This window comes from Sander lucioperca, chromosome 15 (genome assembly GCF_008315115.2).
Source record: "Sander lucioperca isolate FBNREF2018 chromosome 15, SLUC_FBN_1.2, whole genome shotgun sequence".
NCBI lineage: Eukaryota > Metazoa > Chordata > Actinopteri > Perciformes > Percidae > Sander > Sander lucioperca.
Window position 1 is genome coordinate 11,179,682 of NC_050187.1, and position 19,022 is coordinate 11,198,703.

Below are 19,022 nucleotides of genomic sequence, written 5' to 3' on the forward strand. Positions count from 1 at the left end.
GGCTTGTCATTTTTCTCCACCACATGTATTACTTTGCAGATCAAGATTTTACTTTGAAAACATTGATTATCTTAGAAGACATGATGCATTGTTTTAGGTTAAAATACCCAACAGCACTTACATATATTTTTACACTGTGGGATTTTTTAACTATCAGCAGCTTGCAGGTAAATGACAAATGTGGTATTCATTTTCCTCTCCAGTGGGAAGTCAGAGGTCAGGGTGAGCTGCAGAGAAAACCTCTAGAGTTGGTAAGGATTGGACCTGGACCGAAAGCCACAATTACACTCTGCTCCCCCACTAGTAAAGTGACATGTTGGTTACAACACCAACATCCAAGTTGCTATGTTCTTGAAATAATATCACAGCCCAGCACAATGTTACTAAAGTGGCACTTTTAATGATTTACATTATATTTACACATTGTCTTTTAACTTGCAGTGACAGTCCAGCCTCATAAAAGACAGCTGCCAGTTGAAACACTGAAATACTCTGCTGTGTTAAATTAACTGGGACACAATCCAGCAATGGACAATCATTCAGAGTGTAATCCCAAAGTGGGATGAATGCTTTTAGAAAACCACGTCACTTACTTTTTAATGGATTGTGTGTTGACAAAAATAATAACACATCAATTGAATTAACTATGTCTTTTGGTGATTATGAGTGATACAAATATGAATGCATTACTGTACATTTTGGACTAGAACCATAATGCACTGGATCAAGGGCAGGAGCCTGACGCCAGGTATTCTGCCTGATGCTAATGTTGCTATCAAGGAGGCTGTTGGCCTAGTATCAGCTGGAAACTAAAGACCACTGCAGTGGTTTACTTTTCATCACTGTCTCAAGCCAAGAGATTCTTGAGTTCTGCTGGGTCAGACTCTGACTGTAAACTGTTGTCCTGGCGAAAAAACTTCCAGTTTAAACTTGGCAGGTCCATTGCTCAGCGGAGAGGATTGGAAATAATTGGCTTTAAAAGTCACTCAGGTTGAATTACTTGTTTGTTACGATATAAATAAGAGTCATTCATCTTGTCTTTATAAAACATATACAGTGGCTCCAAAAGTGCTTGCGCTGTGTTTAGAAGCCTGTGCATTTTCTTTGTGTGTGTTTAATTGCATGTACAGTATGTGTATGTGGTTTTAGTATGTACTATCTGTGGCGTTGCCTGGGTATGTAGTGGTCTAGGATCCGGGGGCTGCTGTGGGTAATGTAGTGCAGGGCATGGTCAGAGTAGTTGAAGGGCGGAGGGTTGTACTGCTCCTGGATGTAGTTGGGCATCATGTGCTGGAGGCTGGAAGAAAACAGATATTGTTTTTGTCAGGGCCAGGTATAATGTCTTTAAGTATGCAGCTACATATACATACAGAATACACGTTTGGAGATTAGCCATGATGGTTAATGTTTCATCTTTGCGCTACTTTAGTGTCCGATGTGAAGAAAATACGACACAGGTCAGGTCCATTCAATTTCTGTGGTTCAACGTCACGAGAGTTGACGTAAATTCATGCTGTCTCCTTTTTTCAGTAGTGAAATATTAGAACTAAAAAAAGAAAACTGAAATGATTATTTTTTTTTTAAGTTTTTTAACCACACAATTGAGTTTTAGTTTATTCTAATTATTTATCACTGCTATTTTCATTTTAGTTATAGTTTACTTATATTAACACTGCAGTCAAGTGGCAAATATGTAGAGTGGTATCCATATTATTTCTTGCACTTTATCTCATGAACTGCATTTAAGTTCATGTCTTCGGCCTGTACCATGTGCATCATTATGCACTGTAAAACTGTTAATAGTGGTGATATACTGTATCTCCGTCAATGCCACGAGTTACTTTTCTGCACATTTTGTAACTTTTGCAGTGAATTCCTGGCTCTGATTAGTGCTGTCTATAATTCTCCATCTCCACAGTAGACAATCATTTCAGGCAATTTATGGAAATGTTTGGATGGGCAGTTGTTGTGGAGTACTCAGCCACTTATGAATATTCATGCGGGCTCTAGCCTAGATATTCTGTAGAAAGATGCTGAAAACTGTGGGTAAAGCTGATTAAAAACATGAAACAAACATCCTGAAAACGCTTCTCCAGACTCGCTGATTTGCAGTTCAGATGTTTTGGATTGTATATCATTATGGTAGTTCTTTGTGCAAATATGTATAATCCTCTCTGATAATAAGGTACAGGCTGTGCAACCTGGTGTATCATGAAACAGACTGTGAATATAAAAAATATAAAAGGTGGGGGGGGGAGACACACACAATTCTTTCCAACGAGACCCTTCAGACACTTTTTTTGGTCATTGATTACAGTTAATGTTGTGAAATGTATTCAAGCTAACTGAAGCTTAGTTCAAATTGTAGTCAAGGTCCAGATATTTTCTATATCATGCTGATTTTATAGTATTTTATAGATACAATGCTGCCAAACATTTGTAAAACCCTACATTTGATGGTACCTAATGGGAACATTGGAAACATTTAATTCACATCATTCCTGCTCCACCACATCACATACATCTGGGACCTTATTATATTATAACACACATAATCCAAGTATCTTTATCTCTCTGTCTCATTAAAGACAACAGCATAACCCCTTCCCTACATTTTGCTTATTCACTCTAATCTAACAACATAATCCCACAATGCTGGCGCCAACCCAGGCCATTATATCCATAGGGTCTAGTTCACTGATGGCAGAAAAAGCAGGCCAGACATCAGGGGGATTATGTGTCTCTATGGCCCACTAACACCTGGCCCAGATGCCATACATCTGTACACACATGCTGGGGCCAAGGACACATGCACATTATGATGCTTTACAATGCACGTTCGCACGCACACATGCATCTGGATACGAGATGTTCTTTAGCAGTTACAGCATGTTTTCATTCAACATGGTACATTGAGCTTTGTATTAAAATCCTACTGTGATCGGATATTTTTCTATGTGCAACTGAAAATGTGGTTAAATAATTCAGATCTCTTTGTTGTAACTGACTTTTCAGTCTGTGTGGTCTAGCTAGAAAATGCACCCCTTCTCACAATTGCAAACGCCACATGTTTTGGTATAATATAATAGTTTGACATTTTGCAGAGAGTAAGATAAGAAGATTGATCCAATTCTCATATTTGTAGGGTAAATATGAAGCGGCGTAGCTTAGCTTAGCTTGGTTTAGCATAAAGGCTGGAAACAGCTAGCCTGGGTCTTTCCAAAGGCAACAAAATCTGCCTAACTTACTTAAGGCTCACTAATTAACATGATGTATATCACTTTAGATTTTTGTTTAATCCATACAAAAAGGAAGTTACTGATCCCATCCACGGCCCATACAGTACAACCATGTGACATTTTAAAATGACATTTTTGCTACAGATTAAACAAACAACAAGATATGTTAATTAATGTGCTTCAGAGGTGCTGGTAGACACGACTTTGTTACCTTTGGACAGAGCCAGGCTAGCTGTTTCCCCCTGTTTCCTGTCTTTATGCTAAGCTAAGCTTACTGGCTGCTGGCTATAGCTTCATATTTAGCATACAAAACATGAGAGTGGTATCAATTCTCTCATCTGACTCTCAAATATTTCCAAAAAGTCAAACTATTCCTGTAGGAAATGACATCGCTGATTTGTATTATGCTGTTTTAGCCGCTTTCCTGTGAGCTAACAGCACCTCTGATCTGTAGATGTGTTACCCTCATCATTACCTTGGTTTACTGTATATTTCATATGCAAACATTCGTCAGTGTTACCCTAGTGCCGTTTCATAACTCGGACTAAGCTGTTAGTAGGAAGCGTTTTTGTTTAATATAGTAAGAGAGTGGGCAGTTCTTCCTCCAACTGAGAAGTTAAATACAAGAAGGCAGTGCTGCAGCAGCAGTACGGAGGACAAGATTTAAAGCCTTTAAATTGCTGTAAAGGATTGTCTCTGGGCAGACCTACTTGACTACTGTACCTTGAAACACTGAGTAACTGTGTGTGTGTGTGTGTGTGTGTGTGTGTGTGTGTGTGTGTGTGTGTGTGTGTGTGTGTGTGTGTGTGTGTGTGTGGTGTATTCATCCTCTGCAGCAATATATTTTGTGATGACCTGCAATGAACCCTACCACGCCCTGCCTAAAGGGGCTGCTGACCCACCTAAACACTATTCATTAGAGTTTAATGTATGGCCACTGGTTTAGCCATTGTTTTGAAGGTGTGTGTGACTAGAAACATAGTCTTAGCATGGCTGGAGTGAGGCTGTAATGCTTGTTACATCCCAGAAAACATGACTGATCTATGATGCTTTCTGCACACCGGAAGACGATTGAGACAACATTGGTTTTCTTAGATCCTTACTACTCGTGAGGCAAAAAACATTAAGTATTGCAGTAGGGTGATGCCAAAAGAACAAGCACTGATGCTAAGAGTCTGCGCTTATGTGGCCAATCACGGAGAAAGCTGGCGTGGGTGATTGGGGAACGGCCTGTGCGATAATTCAAAAACAAGGAACACATTAAAGCGTAGTTGTGTGCAGCTAGAGACAAATAGATGGTTTGTATTTAGCCATATTTTGGCAAAAATGTGACTTTTTGGAACAGAGGTTATGGTTTCAAAAAGCAGAAATAGATTTTTCATCCTTAGTGGTTTGAGAATTTTTCTATGGATGTTTTGATACTTCTTTTTCTCTGCAAAACTGGGTCACCATTGGAAACCATTGTATCTTTTGTGAATCTAAAATGACCAAAGGCTACAGACGTTTCAGAAACACCCTTTCAAGTCTACAAAGACTGTTTCTAACTCAAAATATAGTTTTTTGGAGGAGCTTCAATCAAACATAACCTGTATAATATTGTTATCAACTAAACCCTCAGTAGTTAAAAAAATAACCTAATCTTTATAATTCAGTCAGTCATGCACGTTAAATATGATATGTATACAATAAAAAAAACTGTTTGTAGATTCTACTTAATGTTCTCCTGGTGTAACTCACTCTCCGGTAACAGTCTTCTTGCGGCAGCAGAAGCAGGCCAGTGCAGCCAAGAGCAGCAGCAAAAGCAGAGGGATACCGATGCCCAGAACCAGGCCCAGAAAAAGGTCTTGTTCCATAGCATTCACCTTGTCTCGGCCTGCAAAGGGTCAAGTCAAACCAAGTCATGACAAACATTCCCATAAAATGCTCTCCTGACAGTCACAGAATGTGTTAAGAGTGTGAAAAGACAGGATACATGTTAGACTGTCATTTACAGGTTAGTGAAAAACTATAAAATGAGGGTTTTTTTAATTAAATCATGGCCTACAAAATGGCTACACTATTAAACGTCATGAAGGGAATTCATTTAATCTAGTAAATGTTCTATGGGTTTAGCACACAATATTGATTTCCTTCATCCCCACTGCAGTAGCCATACTGAACAGCACAAAATGAACACCACAGTCAGCTGATACTTAACACCCCCATGTCTTATTTTTATATGTCCGTGTGAATGTCTCTTTGTGACTGGAGCCTTGTCAAAGACAATTTTCTGTAACCCTCGTGTAACAGACAATAAAGTATTATCTTTGCCAGTTTATTAGCCCTGGAGCCACTGCTGAACCTGCAGGATGGATGTAAAGTATGCTCAGATCCTCACCTAACACACAGGACTGGGTGTTATCCACATCAGTTGTGCCATTGCAAACACACCTGTAGCCTCCATAAGTATTGGTGCAGAGGGCAGGGTGGGCGCACATCGCCTCCTTGGCCTTACACTCATCCAGATCTGTAGGTGTGGGCAGTCCAACAGCAAGTGGGAGAGACAAGTATTCTTGCTAACAGTTTGCCATCATTAAAAAAGTGTTGCAGTGTATTTGATAACTTTATAGAGCTCAACAGTGTCCGCCTACTTTTTAAACGGCTCTGGTTCCGGAAATGAATTTCCCCATTCAATATCGCAATTAACGTTTCATTAAATGTTTATATAACGACCTTTTAAACCTGGAACAAAGCCAACTAGCTACAAGATGAACTGTGACCATAAAACATTTGATTCGGCGCAAAAGAACATTTGGTTACACTTTACTTGAAGGTATCTACATAAGAGTGACATGACACTGTCATAAACGTGTCATAAACATTATAAACAAGTCATAAACGTTTATGACTTAACGCTTCTTTTAATAAGTGTCATTCGGTTTTTGTCATGACGAAGTTATGGTTAGGGTTAGAGTTAGGGTTCATGTGTCATGACAGTGTCATGTGTTCATGACAGTGTCATGTCACTATTATGTAGATACCTTCAAGTAAAGTGTTGCTGAACATTTTGAAAAGGGCAAAAACGGCAAAGGTACAAGACTGTGTACATAAGCATTCATAGACTTCAATGGTAGTAGCTCGCTATAGCCGTCCGCAGGTGCGGTTAACATTTCCACAGTAACAGCGAGCTCCACCAATCAGAGACATCGCGGTTACGCTTCAGGTTGTGGATAGTGTAGTACTTATTTATGACATTGCAAATAAAACTCTTTTTCTTAAAACAAGGTTGATATCATACGGACTTCTGGCTTCTACAGGGGCATAAACCTTCGTTTCACAATCTCGTAGCTCGTGGTCAGTCTACCTTGGATGGTTTAGACATCATGGCTAATAATCAAAATCCTTATGGAAAAAATGAATGGGATTTTTACTTCTGGAACCAACCACTGTTGGGCTCTATACCACATATTAGTTCCAGTTATTATGCGGAAGATGAACAAAAGTAAAAATCACTAAAAGTATTGGTAGTTTACCATCAACTTCTACGCTACTGATGTCATGGTGGCTGCTGACTCTGGCCAGGTAGTCTCTGATGTACCAGTGGGGTGTGTCACTGGACATGTTGATACGATACTCTGTCACATCAGGATTGGAGCCCTGCGCTAGATCCTTCTTGCTGGCGTTGTAGAATTTGTTCTGGAAACCCATCAACAGAATGTCCACCAGCTGAGAAAGATGGAGAAATCGATTATCTAATTAGTTTTTTTTTTGTCATTTAATTATATTATTACTGTTACATGTAACCAATCAGCTGGACCACATGGAATCTACGGACGCAGAATTCCGCAGAATTTTCCGTAGAATTTTCCGTAGAATTTAAAAAAAAAAAAAAAAAAAAAAAAAAAACTCTGAATGACATCTCCAAACTACAGATTTTTATTCTGGATCATTGCTGAAAATTTTAAAAGAAAAAATTCACAGATTTCGTTTGGGTCTGGCAATCAGTGTTAACAGCCATCACTGGCGCGCGCGGCAAACACACACACACACACACACACACACACACACACACACACACACACACACACACACACACACACACACACACACACACACACACACACACACACACACACCTGTTGGAGTCCATCAGGTCTGTTCTTCATCCAGCCCATGGAGACGTTGAACACATTATACCCTGTAGATAAAGAACCGCAGCAACAGCTGTGTGATGACCTCTTATTACCATATATGGACATGTTTACCATGGTAACACCACCAGAGAACGAGTGAAGATGATAAAGCTAATGAAGCCATAGAGGGAAACATATGTGAGGTCTTACCTGGAGGATTGGCAGAGTCACCTGCAGAGAAACACATCATTCAGAACTGCATTAAATACTCAGGTGGCACACTGGACATGTGCACTCTGTTGTAGAGCACAATGACACTTTTCAGAAATTCACAAACTAGCACTGCAGTGAGAATTTATAATACAGGTGTAGCCATTTTAAGAGTTCCGACTACACTGCACATGATGTGCTCTATCAGAGCTAAGCAACTCACACGGGCAGTTTCAGGTATTCTGGCTTATTAGACCTCTGCAAAGGTCAGGGGTGGACTTCATATTCGTATTTATGTTGATATTTCAAGATATTTCATTATTCTTTAAATAGTATGTTTAAAAAAGGTCATTAAATGTCATTAAGACGTAACCATGGGAATCTTTCCCATAGCTACCCTCCATCCCACACATGACATGAATATACGTAAGTTCTAAGAAGAGGTCTAATCAGGTCTAATGAGCAAGAACACCTGCATAGGTGCACAAGTACTGTGTGGTTGTGGCTTTTAAAGTACATTTTAGCCCCATAGGGCCTCTAGAGAAGTTTATTTTTAGCATCTAGAGTCCCTGTAGGGCCAAGTAAATGAATTGAAAAAAACAATGCCATTGGACTTCTATAACCTGTGAGTGTAACCAGTGGTGTTCAGATCCTTTACTTAAGTAAAAGTACTAATACCATACTGTAAAAATACTCTGTTACAAGTAAAAGTCCTGCATTGAAAATATTACTTAAGTAAAAGTACATAAGTATCATCAGGAAAATGCACTTAAAGTATTAAAAGTAAAAGTACTCAATGGTGGTAATGAGGGAGGGACACTTTTCACTTTTCCTCACCCAGATTTCATCCTGCTGGGGACCGAATTGGTGACGTCCCGGTCCCAAGCTCGCTTCTTTCACCCCTAGGCCACCACTGCCCTGTTTAATGGTCTAATCATTTCACCTCTACTTGTAGGCCGTTATATTGTTGGGTAGTCTAATTTATAATAACATATCATTCAAGGTTTAAAGATACTATGTCATATTTTATAAACTACATGTGTTTTGTTTGCAAAAATCCTAATTTGTAAAGTAACTAAAACTCAACTTAAGCTGTCAGACGAATGTAGTGGAGTAAAAAATACAATAATTCTCTCTGAAATGTAGTGGAGTGGAAGTAGAAAGTGGCATGGAAAGAAAACTCTCGAGTTAAGTAGAAACACCTCAACATTTGTACTTAAAGCAGCTCGCCGACTTATTGGGACTTTGTCTTATTCACCGTATCCCCCAGAGTTAGATAAGTCCCTACATACCCTTCTCATCTCTGTGCGTGTCGTAACTCTGTCTGACGCCCCCACCGCTAGCCTAGCTTAGCACAGATCCTGGAGGTAACCGGCTCCATCTAGCCTACTGCTCCCAGTAAGTGACAAAATAACGCCAACATTTTCCTACATGAAACACAGCCTCTAACCGTATACAAACTGGGAACTATATTCTCAGAAGGCGAAGCACTGCTACTTCTGCTACTTGGGCGGAGTGATTAGCGCAACACCTGAAAAGCACCGTTGTTACTCTCTGCTCCTCACCACGGGGCTTCTCGTGTGCTATGAGCAAATCACTCAGCCCAAGTAGCAGAAGTAGCACTGCTTCGTCTTCTGAGAATATAGTTCCCAGTATGTATACAGTTAGAAGATGGCTGTGTCTCATGTGACCTTGTTATTTGTACATGCTGTGACTACACAAATCACAACATGTAAATAGGAAAATGTTGGCGTTATTTTGTCACTTATTGGGAGCAGTAGGCTAGATGGAGCCGGTTACCTCCAGGATCTGTGCTAAGCTAGGCTAGCGGTGGGGGCGTAAGACAGAGTTACGACACACACGGAGATGAGAAGGGTATATATGGACTTATCTAACTCTGGGGGATACGGTGAATAAGCTAAAGTCCCAATAAGTTGGCGTGTTCTTTTAAGTACAGTACTTGAGTAAATGTACTTAGTTATATCCCACCACTGAGTGTAACTGATGAAATAGTCAGCTGCTGGCTAAATGATAGCGAACATGTATGATTGTGCACATACCACATCCATCAGTGTCCATGGTCTTCTGGTATCGACAGATGCATTCCACAGAGCCGGGCTTGTTCTTACATTCAAACTTAGCGTTGGGACAGGTTGTGAGCGCTGCACACTCATCTATATCTACAATAAAGACAGAGACGGTCAAAACATTGTAAATAAATGTGGTGTTATTCATACTGTTGGGTGTTCAGTACCTGTGCAGTTGCCTCCGTCTCCTGTAAAGCCAGGTTTGCATGTGCAGGTGAAGCTTTGTTTCGTGCTGAGGCAGTCGGCATCTTTGTGGCAGGGGAAGGGGAAAGGAGGGCTGCACATGTCTGAGAAGGTATACAGAGAAGTAAGAATTACATAAATTACACTGTTTGGGTTCATTTTTTTCTTCTCCAAACCTGACAACGCGACTGCACAAAGTGCCACTGACCATGCTCAAAGCACTTGTATCCCTGTTTTCCCCCAGATACAGTATTATTGGGACACTCTCCGCAGGTGAACTGGCCAGGCTTTGACTCTGACTTGCACTGCACTCCTCGAAAACAGGGTTTGCCTTGACATATGTCTGCAGTTTTCCCACAGAACTTTCCGCTGAATCCCTTTGGGCACAGGCACCCTACCACCTGAGAGGGAAGAATAATGAACAGAAAGGAACAGAGACAGACAGACTAAAATTTTGCAACATTCAAAAAAGATACAACTTGTCCCACACTCTATGTGTGAATCTGAATAACCAACTTTTTTCTTTCACTGACCAAATTTCCTTAAAGTTCCCATATTGTAAAAAAAAAAAAGAAATTTACATGTCTTCTTCAATTATAAAGCAGGTCGATGTGCTACATAAATACAGTGAAAGTATCCAAAGGATTTATCCACAGAGAAATACACACAGCCTGTATTTAGAAACTAATAAGCCAACAGGACTTCTGTGTGTCTGTGTCTGACTAAGTTGGTCAGAAACACTTCCTGAAAAATGCATCACTACATTTATTTATTGTCATCTGAGGGATTTAATCCAGTGCTACCACTTGAAATCATTCTCAAATCTATGAGAGCATTTAATGATGTGATGCGCTGTTGGTTCTTTATTATTTTTAAACATAACGCACATGTATTATTATCACACCTAAACTTTAAACCTAAATGGGTCAAATTAAATGGTTTAGATTGGGGGTCATCCATTGATGAAGCAAGTTGTTGGACAGCTACATGCTCATGCCTTTTCATACAGGATGGTATTAAAAGAAGCTCTGAAGCACCCTTATTATTGTACTTAAATATTTTCAGATAAGGTCATTTAATTAGCCTAACCTGTTCAGGGTCAACATCAGCACAAACTGGCAAGTTTTCAAATGGAGCTCTGTATGTCAGGTGATGAACAGAGTGAGGGAATTGTTGCACTGGATTTATGACAAGGACAACTCAAAAATGTACCTGGAAGGTTCCCTGCTGGTAGTTGTTAGTGATGCTGTCGTACAGGCAGGACCCTCCGTTGAGGCAGTTGCAGACGTGCAGGATGGGGGTGAACAGGGAGCTGGTGAGCTCGTCGCTGACTTTAATGGTCAGCTGGACAGGCTGTGTGGTCAGCGGCGTCCATGTCAGGATGCCGTCACCTGGAGAAAAGGTGACAATTATACATTTACAACGGTATTTTTTGTAGTAATATTAGTAAAAATACAGCTCATTCTGTGTGCCTGTGCGTGTCTCTCTGTGTGTGTAATCCATCCACTGACTCGGCTCTGAAATTTCCCATCTGCCAAAAGACTTAACTGCTGGCTACAGCAGTCGGCTCCCCATCCTACTGACAAATGTAAACAGTAACGCCAGCTAGCTAGACTATCTGTCCAATCAGAGTTTTCTGTTGCACGACTGAAACAACTTTTGAACGAGCACATGTTCCACCAAAACAAGTTCCTTCCAGAGGCTATTTTGCTCCGTCTGGCGCTTAGTGGCGCCTAAGATGATTGTGATTGGTTTAAAGAAATGCCAATAAACCAGAGTACGTTTTTCTCCCATCCCTGAATGCTGTGTGGACTAGCCAGACCATCCTCCGCAGCGCTGTGGAGGAGGGTCTGGCAATACGAGACTACGCCACCTGTAACATTGATTGAGGACCGGGGCTCTCTTTGGTATAAGGATTTGAGGGAAAAGTGTGTGAGTGTCTTACCGCTGCCTATGGTAGTCCGTGGAGGCCTGGGGTTGAGCAGTGAGTAGGTGATGGGGTCTCCATTTGGGTCCTGAGCGACAATCTGAATGTTGACTGTGGAGTTGACGACACCGCGGATCACTGCGGGCCCTTTCACTATGGGAGGCATGTTACCTAGCGGACCGCAATCAAATTAGTACAGGGCAATGGTTAAAACATTCAAAACCTTTCCAAAATAGTGTAGCCATCTTACCATAGATCCGAGCCAGATTGTCATATTGTTTCTTGGCGTCCAGAGTCCGCAGGCCCAGGTCAGAGCTGCCGGTTGCTAGCGTGTCGTAGACACACTGCATGCTGCCTTCACAGGTTCTCCTCAGGCCCTCCACCTCAGCAGGACTGACGCTTTCCAGCAGTTGCTCAGAGGAGACAGGCTCCAGTGGAACCAGAGGAGGTGAAGAGAACAACAGGCTCTCTGGGACAGGAACTGCCCCTAGAAACACACATCCACACGGGTACAGAGATGAGGATGGTAGGGACAGGTGTAGCTGTGCAAAACACCTCATATAAGGTCTACATGAAAGAAATCATACTGGACTGCAGGATAATGTGAGGTCAAACTGGATTAGCTTTAAACATGGAGCGAGGCCTGACTCACTACTGTAATTTACAGCCCAGCTAGGCCTCTAAGATCAGCTGATCAAAACCTTTTAGCTGTTCCACCAACCAGACTGAAAACTAAGGGTGACCGTGCATTTTCGGTTACAGCCCCTCGGCTTTGGAACAGCCTTCCTCTCAGTGTGAGATCAGCTAGTCTGGATCAACGGAAATGTCCTTCACCTTCCCCTCTCTGTTGCCGTTCATTGAGCTACACGCACAAAATGGCAAGTTTTCAAGAAACATTGGATCGTGCAATAAGGCAGGCCTGCATGGTTCTTTCGGGGAATGATAAAGATAAAGATTTACAAAGAATATGTTTAGATTTGTGGGACCGACTGGCGGAGATTGCTGTGTACGGAGTACACGCGGCGATACACTGGTAAGAGCAAATTACATTTAACCAGCTAATTTAAATAGCTCACATTAATGAATTGTGTGAACAGTTAACTTACATGGGTTTCTGATCCTTTGATTGTGGTGGTGATGGCGCAGTGGATAGTACACATGCCTTTGGTGTGGGAGATCTGGGTTCGATTCCCACTGCGATACATCAACCAATGTGTCCCTGAGCAAGACACTTAACCCCTAGTTGCTCCAGAGGTGTGCGACCTCTGATATATAGCAATCGTAAGTCGCTTTGTATAAAAGTGTCAGCTAAATGACATGTTATGTAAATATTTTAATCTGGAAAGCACTTTGTGCTTAATGCTTGAAAGTATTATATAAATAAAAGTATTATTATTATTATTATTATTATAAATGTTTCATATTAGGTTAATAAAAAAATGTTCAGTTCAGGGAGTCCAAACATCGTACAATGTCATGAACACGATTAAATAGTATAACTGTATGTATCTATGTTCCACTCACAGGACAAGCCGAAGCCGTGCAGTCTCTCCTCTGAGGGGGGGTTGAGGTTTGTTGAGGGGAGGAGCCTGCCGTCGGACATGAGGAAATCGTCTGAACGGTTGGAGCTCCAGAGACCCATGAGACCCACAGTGCGGGTGTAGAAGGGCTGAGGAACCTCCACCATGGCTGCCAGCTGATTTTGACCTACAACCCGCCACGCCACTACGTGGAGACCACTGGCGTACACCGCTGCACAGCGATTCACTGACATACAGCGCACAGCAAAGTCCTTCTCACCCACCTGCACGACACCTGAAAGGACAGTTAGGACATGTTTGTCAAACAATGAAGACATCAAGATTTTTTTCTACTACAGCTTTCAGGTTATGGATACATACTTGTGCAGGTTGGGTTTGATACATTGTTTTTATCAACCGCTATGTAACCCTAGGTACAGGATTGGGTACAATGGCTTTTTTTTATCTGCTTCTGCACTATGGCGTCTCATACAAAAACAAAACAGCTTGTTGTCATTGTATGTCAGATGTGTGTGGTGATCATTACCAACTGTTACAGGGACTTCAACATCATCCACAAAAATCTGCAGTCCGTTTTCTTTCTCCACACATCTCCATTCAATCTGAAAATAATACAAGAATATTCAAGATATATAATATTATGAGATACTTAAGTACATTGTCTATCATGCAGAAATCTGATTGTCTTGACAGTACAGTGGAACAATTATCTGAGGTAAGTCAAAGGCAATTTTTCTCCAGAAGACCTTAATACTGAAACTCTTATTCCTCATCACAACAATATAACAAGTTAGAGATGTTCATTGAAATTTATATTTATACTTTTTAAGAGTAGAAATGCACCAATTCGCTCTCTTTCCCAGAGTTACAGGGGATTGATACCTCTCTCATGTGTGTTAAGTATGAAGCTGGAGGTGATTAGCTTAGCTTAGCATAAACTCCTTTTATATTTCTGTTTATGTATGGATTAAACAAACAAGATTGTTGGTGGGGGTATTTTGAACTTTGGACATAGTCAGGCTAGCTGTCTCCCTGCTTCCTTATGCTAAGCTAGGCTAACCACCTCCCAGCTACAGCTTTGTACTTACATTAAAGGTCCCATATTATGAAAGTGGGTTTAAAGGCCCTGACACACCAACCCGACGGCTGACCGTCGGCAGAAAAGGCAGTCGGACTGATCTGTCGGCTCCCCGAGGTCCAAAAATTGCCTTGGAACACACCGAAGCGACGCCGACTTGAGCGTACGTTCTGCGCATGCGCGAGACATGACACAAAAAATGAAAACCGGAAATGACGAAGGGGTCAAATAGGGTCTGGCTTCTCCAGCTGACCGATAATGGCGGCTTGTTCGAAATACGATCTTGTATTTTACGAAAATAGTTCACTGAAACGTGTTTCTGAAAACATTTTAAGCGAGAAATAGGCCATACAGTTGCTGAATCTGTCTTCATTTCAGATCGACAACGGTCAGTTTAAAAGATTTTCGTCAGATTTTGAGAGGCGTTCATCACTCATCCCGCTTGCCATTTCCAGGTTAGCACTCCACCAATCAGATTGGTCATTGAGTCAGACTGCCCGCCCTCCGACCCAGCAAGTCAGGTCAGCCAAAATGAAGGCCGACGGCCCCTCCGACGGACGACGGCATGGAACACACCAAACAGACTCGAGTCACCGACCTCGCCAGACTGTCCGACGGCCGAATATCGGGTTGGTGTGTCAGGGCCTTAAAGCAGGTCGAGGTGCTATATGAATGCTGTGAAAGTATCAACACGCTCAATCCACAAAGAAATGCACAAAGCCTGTATTTAGAAACTGTCAGGACTTACGTATGGTTGTGATGTCATAACTATACTATATCTATTTAGAAAGTGGTAGAAGTGCAGCTACAATGCAGTTACAGTCATTCCCCGGCTGCAGTGACAATGGAAGCACTGACCAGGAGGAGGGCTTAAAGAAAATGGAGCGTTTCAGACAGAGGGTGAATACAGGTATATCCAGACAGACAGTATGAGAAAATAATGTGTTTTTTGAACATTAAAGCACGTAAACATGTACTAGTAGAAACCCAAAATACAAATATGAACCTGAAAATGAGCATAATATTGAACCTTAAACACAACATGAGAGTGCCATCATTCTCTCTCTCATCAACCTCGCACAAAGAAAGTGAATAGGCTTATTTTCCAAAACGTAACAATTCCTTTCAGACACACAAACTCTCTCTCTCTGTAAAACACACACACACACACACACAGTTACATTGTCTTGCCTCTACGCACACAAATATCCTGACCTTGCCAATTCCTTGGTGGAAGGCAGCCATGCGCACCACCACTGGGACCTCAATGATCCCCTTTGTGTCTGTGTGTAGCTTGTCAGTCTGTCCTTGCAGGGTGAAGATATTAGAGCCAGTGGCGGAGGAGAGACGCAATATCACAAACTCGCCAAGGGCCTTGAAGGAGTACTCCGTCCCATCGAAGGTGACGAAATGGAGGCTGCCGTACACCATCCCTGCAAAGGAAACATGGAGTCAAGAGAGGTTTTCTGGTAAATGATTTAAATGCATCATACTGTGGTCTCCTTTGATTAAAAGGTACAAGTTCTCTGGGAATAGACATACTGCTGACTATCATGACTGTATGTATTCACCAGTATAACTTAAACACAATGAACATTTCCACTGATTACTGCACATCATGGGATCTTCTGCTGGTTTTAACTTGCTCTGTGTTTACTAGGAAGAATCCCTCACCTATACCCCGCGTCGCCTGCTTGGATAGAGTGCAGCCATCAGGGCCGGCCCAGCTGCAACCTTGGCAACGGTCCAGTGGTCTCTTGTTGAGGTAAAGGTGGCATAGAGGAGACTCGATACAACACCACTGGAATGGCAGGAGATCTTCATCTGGAGAGAGAAGTTTGATTAAAATATGTAGGCAAGTGACTGTGGCAGCATCGATTAGTAGTCAGACATACTGTCCTGTAAGTCGAATAATAAACTTTACTTATATAGCACCTTTCATACAGAGAGTGTAGCTCAACGTGCTTTACAACAAAGTCAGACACCACAAAACCAACAAAATCCTGCAAAAATAAAACAGACAGTGCAGACACTTGGTGGGATAAAACCAAGCAATCATATTAGCTTTGAGAAGCACTAAATATCAAGAACAGGTATGCCCAGGCAGAAGGTTGCAGGTTTGATCCCAGCAACGCACATGTGTCTTACAACATCTTACTGACTCACAGTAATAATAACAGTAGCTCGTAATAATCCTATCAACTAAAAGCAAAACATTTTCTGTCTATTGGTATGTGAAAATATATCAAACTAAGTCATTGATAGGAACTGTATGTGTAGGAATGACTGAATTCCTACGCATTAATCACTAAAATGTTGATGTATACAGTACAAAGCTCCTTCAAATAAATACCGTATACATTTCTGTTTATACTTTAAAAAGTCATTATACAAAACTTTTTTTAAAGGTCCCATGGCATGAAAATGTCACTTTATGAGGTTTTTTAACATTAATATGAGTTCCCCCAACCTGTCTGTGGTCCCCCAGTGGCTAGAAATGGCGATAGGTGTAAACCGAGCCCTGGGTATCCTGCTCTGCCTTTGAGAAAATGAAAGCTCAGATGGGCCAATCTGGAATCTCCTCCTTATGAGGTCATAAGGGGAAAGGTTACCTCCCCTTTCTCTGCTTTGCCCGCCAGAGAATTTGGCCCGCCCATGAGAAAGAGAGAGACATCATGACTTGGAAACAAGCAAAGTGGCAGTTGGTCAAGGCCACACCCCCACCCTCCACCTTGCCCCCCCTCTCTCCTCCTCAATAGCATTTAAAGCTACAGACACAGAAATGGCACATCCTGAGGAAAGCTCATTGTGGGACTGGCTCTAGTGGCTGTAATTCTGCATCAACACTGAATTTCGCGAAAGAGACTTAAGATACAGTATTAGGGGACCACTAAGGTCTATATAAAAGAGACTTCAGATACAGTATTAGGGGACCACTAAGGTCTATATAAAAGAGACTTCAGATACAGTATTAGGGGACCACTAAGGTCTATATAAAAGAGACTTCAGATACAGTATTAGGGGACCACTAAGGTCTATATAAAAGAGACTTCAGATACAGTATTAGGGGACCACTAAGGTCTATATAAAAGCATCCAAAAAGCAGCATGTCATAGGACCTTTAATTGAGAAACAAATGCATATTTTGGTCCTGGTCTTAAATACAACTTTATTTGCACTGCCTGGAGCCATTCTAGACTTTGACTCAACTAATGCTGTCTTGAAAACAACCCTGGATAAAAACATTGTACCGTAACTCCTACTTTAATGTTGGATTTGACCAAAAATTAAAAAATCATATTACCAATATGTTTTTGTATGCTGTTTCCGGAGAAGTAGCGCTCGTTGTACCCAGCCAGCAGCGGACCATCTGGGTCATACACACATCTCTTCCCTGAACCTTGTCTGCTGGACAGGATGGACTGGAAGACATGCCCCCCTGCGCCCCCCCACCGCTGACCCCTCAGCGTCTTCACCCTCGATCCTGCATCAGTAGTATCGTGTAAGAAGGACAGGTCCTCCAGAGCCTGGGTGCGGGTGCAGGGACATGAAGACAGCTCCTTTGTCCACGCAGCAGGGTCAGGCTCCTTCATCGCCCACGCCTGGCACTTCATACGGAAATCCACGTCCGACCCTGCTGATGCTGTCAAATCATACACCAGCTGACCCAACTTTCCCATGACCCCTTTCACCTGCTGGGGCCTGTATCTGCCCCCAGGCCCGAAAAGGTTTTCTGGGGGTACAGTGGGCTCCTTGTGGGAGGATTTTCCATTTGTGTAGCCGATGAGAGCGTCGTGGTATTTTCTCTGGCCAGGACCCCAACGCATCTCCCCGTATCGCAGGAGGGCAAAAGAGCGCGCTCCATCGGTGGTCAGGACACACTGGAAAGTGTTAGTCTGAAAATGACAAATTTGTGAAAGCCCACATAAACCAGGTTTATTTATTTTTTTGCCAGACACGTATCTTCATGAATTATGGGTCTATTAAGTGTCATATTTTGGTATAATTTATCCTGATTTTAATCAGTCATTGTATCACTAACTAACAGTACATTGTAAAACAATTCACACCATTCAAGAACATGACTTCACAAACGATGAAAAATTTACAGTATTTGCAAGAAGACAAACAATAGACAGGTGGCAGCAGATATCCCTATACTTTGCATTCAAGCCCTGTAGGTATACAGCCCCAAGGTGGCACCAAAGTTAAACTAAATAGCACACGTGTTTCAGGAATTATGAATTTCTGCTTTCTTTGAGCTGACGGTTAAAGGGTTCACATTGCATATAACAATAGCACATAAAGTAGGACACGCATGCAAGCAAACAGTAACACCCCCACTCCATCACACCTTTGACTCTGCTACATAGAGATTTAAGGGATAGGTAGAGCTTTAGTCAGAAAGTTTCACATAATGATGATAATAGTGATCTTTTTTATATTCTTTGTGTATTTATTTTTATTTTTTTTATATATATTTTTATTTCAAGGACAAATGCTATTGTTTGTACAGAGATAGTATTTTTTACATTTTCAATCCCTCCCCGACCAACCCAGAACAGTCTGCCTTACATAATATTGTGTATTTATTTTTATTGTTTTCGTAACAAAGAAGTAAAAACATATTAACAATAGCTGGTGG

At 41.7% G+C, this 19,022-nt stretch overlaps 1 protein-coding gene across 1 annotated transcript in view; it reads right to left on the reverse strand.

The window, feature by feature from the left end:
- Positions 1–331: 331 nt before the first annotated feature.
- si:ch73-105b23.6 (fibrillin-1) overlaps positions 332–19,022 on the reverse strand; it is a 28,414-nt gene continuing 9,723 nt past the window's right edge. Inside the window, exons 8-24 of the mRNA XM_035992480.1 lie at positions 17,682–18,273; positions 16,052–16,201; positions 15,593–15,810; positions 13,826–13,901; positions 13,283–13,573; positions 12,009–12,245; positions 11,777–11,929; positions 11,044–11,222; positions 10,040–10,232; positions 9,816–9,935; positions 9,622–9,741; positions 7,562–7,582; positions 7,355–7,416; positions 6,752–6,944; positions 5,617–5,745; positions 4,977–5,112; positions 332–1,297 (exon numbers count right to left, since the gene is read on the reverse strand). Of these exons, the coding sequence (XP_035848373.1) occupies positions 1,156–1,297; positions 4,977–5,112; positions 5,617–5,745; positions 6,752–6,944; positions 7,355–7,416; positions 7,562–7,582; positions 9,622–9,741; positions 9,816–9,935; positions 10,040–10,232; positions 11,044–11,222; positions 11,777–11,929; positions 12,009–12,245; positions 13,283–13,573; positions 13,826–13,901; positions 15,593–15,810; positions 16,052–16,201; positions 17,682–18,273 (3,012 nt within the window). The 3' untranslated portion in view covers positions 332–1,155. The remainder of the gene's footprint in view (positions 1,298–4,976; positions 5,113–5,616; positions 5,746–6,751; positions 6,945–7,354; positions 7,417–7,561; positions 7,583–9,621; positions 9,742–9,815; positions 9,936–10,039; positions 10,233–11,043; positions 11,223–11,776; positions 11,930–12,008; positions 12,246–13,282; positions 13,574–13,825; positions 13,902–15,592; positions 15,811–16,051; positions 16,202–17,681; positions 18,274–19,022) is intronic.